This window comes from Nicotiana tomentosiformis, chromosome 12 (assembly GCF_000390325.3).
Source record: "Nicotiana tomentosiformis chromosome 12, ASM39032v3, whole genome shotgun sequence".
NCBI classification, from domain to species: Eukaryota; Viridiplantae; Streptophyta; class Magnoliopsida; order Solanales; family Solanaceae; genus Nicotiana; species Nicotiana tomentosiformis.
Genome location: NC_090823.1, coordinates 60562026 through 60571625, shown reverse-complemented (window position 1 = coordinate 60571625; position 9600 = coordinate 60562026). Strand labels below are relative to the sequence as shown.

At 40.3% G+C, this 9600-nt stretch overlaps 1 protein-coding gene across 1 annotated transcript; it reads left to right on the top strand.

The window, feature by feature from the left end:
- Window positions 1-1118: 1118 nt before the first annotated feature.
- LOC138902724 (uncharacterized) lies at window positions 1119-2676 on the top strand. Its single transcript, XM_070190618.1, has 3 exons — window positions 1119-1198; window positions 1866-2055; window positions 2143-2676. Exons 1-3 carry the CDS (start codon window positions 1119-1121, stop codon window positions 2674-2676), a joined length of 804 nt encoding a protein of 267 aa, XP_070046719.1.
- Window positions 2677-9600: the final 6924 nt, after the last annotated feature.

Sequence of the window (9600 nt, the reverse complement as noted above, 5' to 3'; positions counted from 1 at the left end):
TCTTGTTAATCTTAATTCCATAGACATATAGGCATTAAGTTAGCTTGAATATGCGAGTAAGAACTCGGCAGATTCTTATGAGTAATATCAACCCTGTCAATCAACAATCCAAATAAATCAATTAGTCATTTTAAGCCAAGAACGCAACATGATTGTTATCTAGCCTATGACCCTGGAATATCCTCTCCTACTGATTGTTATCCGAAATTGCTTAAGTGTTGTGGTTGATTTCTAGTTATTTCATTGCTTGATAATTTTAGCTAGTAAATTAGTCACTTATATATTTTATGATAAATCTCTTGAATCGATAAGTTATTTGAGTTTGAATTAGTCAAAAGTTAATCATAAATCTTCATGGGAACGATACTCTACTTAATACTTTATTACTTGACAACCACGTATACTTGCGTGAGTGTTTTTGGTCGCAACAAATTTTTAGCGCCGTTGCCGGGGACTTAGAAATTTGCCACTTGACTGAGTTAAGCTCTTATTAGTTATTTATTCAAGTTTTAATTTTTAGTTTGCCTTGTTTGTGTTAACCAGGCTCTTCTTTTGAATGCGAAGGAGTAGAAGCACAAACAACCTCCTTCCTCTTGATCCTGTAATTATACAAACACTTCACAGATTGAGGCGGGAAGTCGAAGCTAGAACTAGAATAGAAAGAGAGTTGGACATTGTAGTTCAACCACAACTAATAGAGATGGCATGTAATGAAGAGCGTCTGGTGATAGAAGCCGCAAGGCCCAATCTTGCTAATATGACTCGGGCTATTATGAAGCCTGATATCACGGGGCACTTTGAACTCAAACAGTACATAATACAGCTGATTTAGTCCACAGGGCAATATGTGGGTCTATCTCATGAACACCTGCAGAGGCACATTCAGAATTTCCTGGAAATTACGGACACTTACAATTATCTGAGCATTTCAAAGGACTATGTCAGGCTGACATTGTTTCCCTTTTCACTGCTTGGGGAAGCTAAGGAATGATTGCAAAAGGAGCCCGTATACTCAATCCACACTTGGGATGATATAGCAAGGAAATTCTTAATGAAGTTTCTCCCCACTAAGAAGACAAAGTCACTGAGGAGCAAAATTCTTGGGTACCAACAACGGGATGGCGAGACACTTCGTCAAGATTTGGAAAGATACAAGAAGCTACTCAGAGACTGCCTGCATCATTGTTAGACTGATGAGGTATTGTGTCATACTTTTGTTGATGGGCTAGACGAGACATCAAAGATGAACCTTGATTTAGCTTGTTGGGGTAGTTGCATGGCGAGGCCGTATAGTGAAATCCAACTCGTGCTAAATAACTTCACTGCTAATGATCATAATTGGCAAGGAGATGGGGACTCCCGAAGAGCAATTAAATAGAAAGCAGCCGGTGTAATTGAGCTTGATGGCTTCTCAACCATGAAAGCAGATATAGCAAAATTGGCAAATCAAATGAATAGAATGACAATGAACCAAACACAACAGATGCAACATGTACAACAGATGTCTACTTAGTGCAAACTATGTGGTGACAATCACACGAGTGACATGTGCCCCATGAATCCTGAATCTATTTATTTTGTGGGGCAACAGAGCAGAGGTCCGATGAATCAGCATGCACAATATAGGAACACTTACAATCCAAATTGGAAGAATCATCCTAACTTCTCCTGGGTGGAAATCAGCCAACTCAGAATCATTATAGGCCCCAAAGAAATTTCAATCAACCTCAGAAGCCACCCCAGCAAATAGAAGAGAGTACGAATGACTTGTTGAAGAAGTTGTTGCTTGACAACAAATAACTCAGAACCGATTTCAGAAATATTGATATTCAAATGGGGTAGTTAGCATCGAATCAAAATACTAGGCATGCAGGCGCTCTTCCTAGTGATACAAAGAAGAACCCTCAAGTTAATACAGTTACACTCGGAAATGAGAGGGAATTAGAAGAAGTGCCAAAGAAGAGAAAGGATAAGCTTGTACCTGAGGGGGAGTTGATTCCTAAGACAACACATGAGTCAAAGAAAGATGATGCAAGTTCAAAGCCAGTGGAGGCTGTAAGGCCACCACCACCTTTCCCCCAAAGATTGTAGAAGAAGAATGATGATCGTATGTTCAATAAATTTCTCTCTATGTTGAGCCAGGTTCAATTGAATATACCATTGGTAGACGTACTTCGTGAAATTCCAAAGTATGCTAAGTACATAAAAGATATAGTGGCTCACAAGAGGACATTGACTAAATTCGAGACAGTCGCACTTACTGAGGAGTGCACTTCAAGGGTCCAAAACAAGCTTTCTCAGAAGCTTAAGGATTCTGGCAGCTTCACCATCCCTGTGCAAATTAGTAATATCGATGTGGGTCGTGCTCTTTGTGATTTGGGGGTGAGCATAAATCTGATGCCCTTGTCCTTGTTCAAGCAATTGGGTCTGGGAACTCCAAGACCAACCACTGTATTGTTACAACTACCTGATAGGTCCATAGCCTGCCCTGAAGGAGTTATTGAAGATATGTTGTTGCAAATTGGGAAATTCATCTTCCCAGCTGACTTCATTATCCTATATTATGAGGCTGATGAACATGTTACGATCATATTGGGACGACCTCTCTTGGCTACAGGTGATGTGATTATTAAAGTGAGAGAGGAAAAAATAATTATGAGGGTGGACAACGAGTAAGCAGTCTTTAATGTCTACAAGGTGATCCAACTACCTTGCCATTGTGAGGAGCTATCTATGATATTTGTTGTGGAGGTGGATGTGCAACTTCTCGACAAGAGTGTATATCCAGACGATTCTCTAGAGAAAGTACTCATGTTGTTCGATAGATTGGAGATTGATGATGAGGTTGAGAAGATAATGCATAACTGTTACACCCTATATTTTCGTACGTAAAAATGCGTCGTAAGCAAACTAATGTAGGACCAAAAATGAGATAATATTTAAAAGTATATAAAGTAAGTTAATCATGTTACCTCTGAGGTTACAAATATTGAAGATCATGAACAACAAGTACAAAGAGGGTTGGACAGTTCAGAAGCTAAAGCAATTAAATAAAACAATGTTTCGTCGAAAGTCGACAAGTTGGGAATGTTATAACATGTACCTTTGGGGTGAGACTAGGGTGATTAACATGATAAGGAGATTATGTTATGATTTATATTAGTCGTATGACATCTGTGTGTTATGTTTTAATGTCAAGCGAGTTGTGAAACAAAAGTCGATGAAAGTCATCACAAGTTACACTCATAAGTTTTACTGAAATTTTGGGTCAAATGTAACTTCGATTTTCTCCCAATATACTTCGAGTTATGTGGTGTTCCACCCATCAAATTAAAGATCTATGAGTCTATTTTCCAACTCATTAAACCGTTTGTCAATACGACATTGGAGTAGAAAGATATGGGCATTTGTACGATACTGCGCAAGCTGCTAGGTGACAAGTAGGTGTGTCACCTACTTGCTTAAATGAAAGCCCAAAAATGGGCCATTTCGGGTCGTCCAAAGAGGCCTTTTAAGGGCCTATTTTCTTCATATATTAGACTTAAAATAGAGCATAATAACCAGACATAAGCTCTGCAAAGAATCCTCCCAAAAATTTCCCACAAACCCTAATTGATTTTCTCTCCCTTTCAAGTTCCAATTGGAGGTAAAACCTAGAGTTTGAAGAACCAAGATAAGAGCTGAGTTATCCAACAAATAAGGTGAGTTTACTTCTCTCTTTCATCCAATTTTTCTTCTGTAAATTCATGGTAAGTCGTTCTATACTTGTAAGAACTCACGGGACGGTGATCGGAAGCCGTGAGTTCGAGTTATTCACTTGTAGCGGACTGTTTTGTGGACTGTTTTGTGTTGCTGTTGGGCTGCGTGTTTTACTACTATTTTGTGGAGTTTTGGAGGAGGAAGGGGGTTTATAAACACCATATAAATGTAGGGTGGTTGGCTGGTCGTTCATCATAACATTTTTGGGTCGTCTGACACTACTACGGTGGTCGTTTTGTGTACGAAGAGATTGGGGTGTGTTGGGCTGTTTTGTAGTATTTGATGGTGTATATAGGGCTGGAAAATGATGTATATATGTTGTTATTGTTCTGTTCTTATATTGTTGGTGTTATCTTGAATTTGGAGGAAGTAAGGATTATAGGAAAGATGCTGCCCGTTTTAATACAAACTAAGTTTGTCATTCGTTGTGCGATAGTTGTACCTTTCGTAACTTAACGATAGTATTATTATCGTTCTTGTAGATTAAGGTGCAAAGAGGTGAGTTCAACTTGGTGATTGGAAAGATTGTAATAAGGTATGTTAAGGCTAAGCCTTCCTTCATTTTGGCATGATCTCGTAGCTACATGTGTTAGTAATGAGACAAAAAGAGAAGTTCATATTTTTATTCACACTATTCTAGTCTCATAAGTTACAATATTATTCCTTATCGAGATTCTATATTCAATTTAGTATTGTCTTCTTCCAGTCAAGAGAGCAACAAGCCTATATATACAGTATTACAGTATTTTCATTACCATCGAGCTATAATCGATGGGCAGGCCCCTATTGGGCAACCACTGATCAGATGGAAAGTTATATACCGAGCCTACTGTGGCCGAGCGCCTATGAGCGAGCCCAGCATGGTCGAGATACATAGCCTAGTATGGCCGAGCGCCTATGAGCGAGCCTACTATGGCACAGCAGTTATATATACCGAGCCTTATAAGGCCGTACAATTATTTTACTTACTACATTGAAGGAGTTGAGTCAGTATCAGCAGGTAAGTATATCTCCAGATCATCTTTGACTCCCAGTTACTTCCAGTTATTATATTATCAGTTCAGTTTCGATTTTCAGTTATGTTATTGCCTTACATACTCGGTACATTATTTCGTACTGACGTCCCTTTTCTGGGGACGCTGCATTTCATGCATGCAGGTTTAGATAGACAGACGAGTAGATCTCCTCAGTAGGTGTTTCCCGAGTTCAGCCTGATCGGTAAGCTCCACGCCTTTCGGAGTTGCCAGGTCTAGAGTGTTGTGTACATCTTATGTATATCTGTATATATATTATGGGTAGGTCGGGGCCCTGTTCCGATCATAGTACATCTATCAGTAGAGGCTTGTAGACATATCATGTTGGTTAGTGCAGTATGTTGGGTTTGTAGGCCTGGTATGTATAATTTGGTGGTTTGTCAGCTGTAGTAGCTATGACGGCCTTTTCAGCCTAGCTTTATATTGATGTTTAGTTAGCGCTAGTTTCCATTCAGTTTTATATTTTGCATCGCAAATTGTCTTGCAAGGTGGCCCCATGGCCAAAGTATGACATTATGTGTTCAGAGTCCCTTAGTCGCAATTTGGTACGCCAGGTTAGGTGAGGCACCGGGTGCTTGTCTCGCTCCTAGGTTCGGGGCGTGACAATAACCTAGATGCATCATGTGCGTACATGTAGGGATTAAACCCCTTTGAACCCCTAAATAGGCCAAGTGGGCCTCCTCCAAATCCGTCGATTGAAGAAGCTCCAAAATTGGAGCTTAAACCCTGCCCCCTCACCTTCAATATGCTTATTTCGGTGGTTCTGACACTTTGCCTGTCATTCTTTCTTCTTATTTGTATAAATTATAGGAAGAAATGTTGTTGAGAGTGCTACGTGAGCACAAGCGATCAATTGGGTAGACAATGTCTCATATTAGAGGCATTAGTCTAGCTTTTTGCATGTATAAAATTCTCGTGGAGGACGGACACATGCCAAGTGTAGAGCAACAATGCCGCCTAAATCCAATCATGAAAGAGGTGGTAAGAAAATAAGTTATTAAGTGGCTTGATGTAGGAATTGTATTTCCAATCTCTGATAGCAAATGGGTAAGCCCCGTCCAATGTGTGCCTAAGAAAGGGGGATGATTGTAGTGGTTAATAAAAATAATGACTTGATTCCCACAAGAACTGTCACTGGGTGGAGAATTTGCATAGATTATAGAAAATTGAACAATGCCACCCGAAAGGACCACTTTCCCCTCCCCTTTATTGACAAAATGCTTGATAGATTAGCTGGCCAGGAATATTATTGTTTCCTAGATGGTTATTCGGGGCATAATCAGATTGCTATAGTCCTAGAGGACCAAGATAAAACTACATTTACGTGTCCCTATGGCATGTATGCGTTTAAGAGAATGCCCTTTGGTATCTATAATGCACCAGCGACTTTTCAAAGGTGTATGATGGATATTTTTACTGACATAGTTGAAAGATTTGTAGAAGTGTTCATGAATGATTTTTCTGTGTTTGGGTGCTCTTTTGATAATTGTTTAATGAACCTTGATAAAGTGCTTGCTAGGTGTGAAGAGACAAACTTGGTACTAAACTGGGAAAAGTGACATTTCATGGTACGTGAAAGCATAGTCTTGGGGCACAAGGTGTCCAAAAATGGTTTGCAGGTGGACAAAGCAAAGGTGGAAGTGATTGAAAAATTGCCCCCACCGACATCCGTCAAAGGCATTCGTAGCTTCTTGGGCCATGCAGGTTTTTATCGTCATTTCATTAAAGACTTTTCAAAAATCTCTTATCCTTTGTGCAGGCTTCTTGAGAAAGATATCCCCTTCAAGTTTGATGATGCATGTTTGAAAGCATTTGACGAGCTGAAGGGAAGATTGGTGACTGCACCAATTATCATTGCCCCAGATTGGGCGCAGCCATTTGAGTTGATGTGTGATGCGAGTAACATAGCAATCAGAGCTGTTTTGGGGCAAAGGAGGGATAAAGTTTTTCACTCCATTTATTACGCGAGCAAAACTCTGAATCCGGCCTAGATGAATTACGTTGTTACTAAAAAAGAGTTGCTTGCAGTGATGTGGGCATTTGACAAGTTCAGATCCTATCTAGTGGGAACCAAAGTCATCGTCTACATAGATCATTCAGCTATCAGATACATGTTTGAAAAGAAAGACGCCAAGCCAAGGCTAATTCATTGGGTCCTCCTCTTACAAGAATTTGACTTAGAGATCCGAGATCGAAAAGGGATAGAGAATCAAGTGGCTGATCACTTGTCTAGATTAGAAAATCGGAGTCATGTAGCTGAAGGAGGGTCGATCAAAGAAACATTTTCTGATGAGCAGTTATTAGCAATCACCTCAAGTGAAGCCCTGTTGTATGAAAATTATGTGGATTTTATTGCAAGTGGGTGACGCCACCAGAATTGACACCTGATAATAGAAGAAAGTTTCTACGTGATGTGAGGCTCTACATGTGGGATGAGTCATTCCTATATAAGCAGTTCGCAGATCAGTTGGTATGAAGGTGTGTCCCTGAGGAGGAGATGAATGCAATATTGCATGACTGTCATGCTTCTCCATATGGAGGTCACTATAGGGGGACAGAACTGCCCAAAAAAGTGTTGCAATCGGGTTTCTATTGGCCAAAATTATTTAAGGATGCACATGCCTTTGTTAAAAATTGTGACAGGTGCCAAAGAACTGGAACAATCACAAAGAAGCACGAGATGCCTTTGCAAAATATTCTGGCATTGGAGCTTTTTGATGTTTGGGGGATTGATTTCATGGGACCATTCCCATACTCTAATGGTCACAGGTACATCTTGGTGGCGGTCGACTATGTGTCTAAGTGGGCGGAGGCCATTGCTCTTCCTACGAATGACGCAAAGGTAGTGGTAAACTTTGTAAAGAAGCACATCTTCACACCATTTGGGACTCCAAGGGTGCTGATAAGTGACGGAGGAACTCACTTTTGTAACAAATTGTTGAATAATGTTCTATTAAAGTATGGAGTTAAGAACAAGGTTGCCACCGCCTATCACCTCCAAATGGGTGGTCAAGTGGAAGTGTCAAACAGGGAGGTGAAGCAGATTCTGGAGAAAACAGTAAGTGGAAATAGGAAGGACTGGGCCGGAAAGTTGGACGATGCATTATGGGCATATCAAACTGCATACAAGACCCCCATAGGCACTTCTCCATAAAGGTTGGTTTATGGGAAGGCATGCCACTTGCCCGTCGAACTTGAACACAAATCCTATTGGGCGATTAAAAAGATAAATGTGGATATGGACTTAGCCGGTGAGAAAAGGTTACTATAACTCAACAATCTTGATAAGTTTAGATTGCACAGGTATGAAAATGCCAAATTGTATAAAGAAACGACCAAGAGGTGGCATGATAAGCACATCCAACATCGCGAGTTTGAGCCAGGTCAAGAAGTTCGCTTGTTTAATTCGAGGTTGAAGCTTTTCCCCAGAAAGATTAAGTCTCAATGGGCAGGTCCTTTTGTTGTGGTAAGTGTGAGGCCTCATAGAACGGTGGAATTGAGTGATACGAGGCTCAAGTGGTACCTTCTTGATAAATGGACAGAGAGCAAAACATTATTGGGGTGGTGACATTGCACGTCACAAGACCTCGGTGGACTTGGCCGATGCTTGAAAACGTATTGAGTCGTGCTGCGACGTTAAATCAGGCATTTGTTGGGAGGTAACCCAATGTCTTCTTTGTGAGTTTAGGAGTTTAGAATAGTTTCGATAACTGTAGTTTAGGATTATTAGAGTTTAGGAGTTGTGAGACTTGTTTGGGCAGGTACAAGCATGAATTGGACATAAAATAAGTACATAATAGAGTCGGGGTGCAACCCGTGAGCTAAATATCGAAAACAAGGCGGACTCTGTGAAAAATGGCCTAACGCGCCGCGTGGGGCGCCATGCCATGTGCCGCGCCAGGCCAAATGGCTCTCAGGATAAAAAATGAGCCTCTAATAAAATCCACTACCGCACCGGATGGGGCACTGCGCCCTGCGACGCGGCAATGCAAAGTAATTTTTTTAAAAAATAAATAAAATAAAATAATATATTTTTTTAGTCTTTTAATCAAAACACCTGTTCTCCCCCCCCCCCCCCCCTCATTTTGTCTCTCAACTCTCCCCTCTCTAACCCTCCTCAATTCCCCTATTCTCCTTCTTCTCAAATTCTGTCCATACACTCCCCTCCAATACCCTCTATTCATCTTCAAGGTAAGTATTCCTCTCATCTCATCTCTCTTATTTTAGTAGTTGATTGTAGTAGTTAATTAGTTTTAGTTTATTTTGAACCAAACCCTAGGTAAATTTAGTTGTGCAATTTTTTTAGTTTCTTTGCCTATTATGGTCGAAAATGATGCTTAACTTGTGGAGTGTTCACTGTTCTTGTGATTATGGAAGCTTTTTGATGTGTTTTGATGGTGTGAAATTAATTTATGTTGAAGCTTGGTAGGGGATGACCTAATAGTCAAAAATTAGTGAAGTTGGTAAAAAAACAAAATTGTAAATTTGGTGTTATTGTGAAGATGTAGTATGTTGTGGTTGTGGTGTGAGGTGTATTTTCTTTGGTTATATGGTGATTCTACCCCAATTTGAATTGAAAATAAGAAGGTGCAAGATATGCCCACAATGTGTTTGTGTAGTGTTGCAAATTGAGAAACGAAGTGCTTTGTGGGATGTAATGCTTGATGATAAGTGTGGGGTGGGATGCCATGTGTTTTATGATGTGAAACTTTAACTCGTTAGCCCTGAGTTCTAATTGATTGACCACACCATGCTCATGTGTTTCTAGGTGCCAAATGAGGTGTCTGATTCATGCTATTGTGCTTGT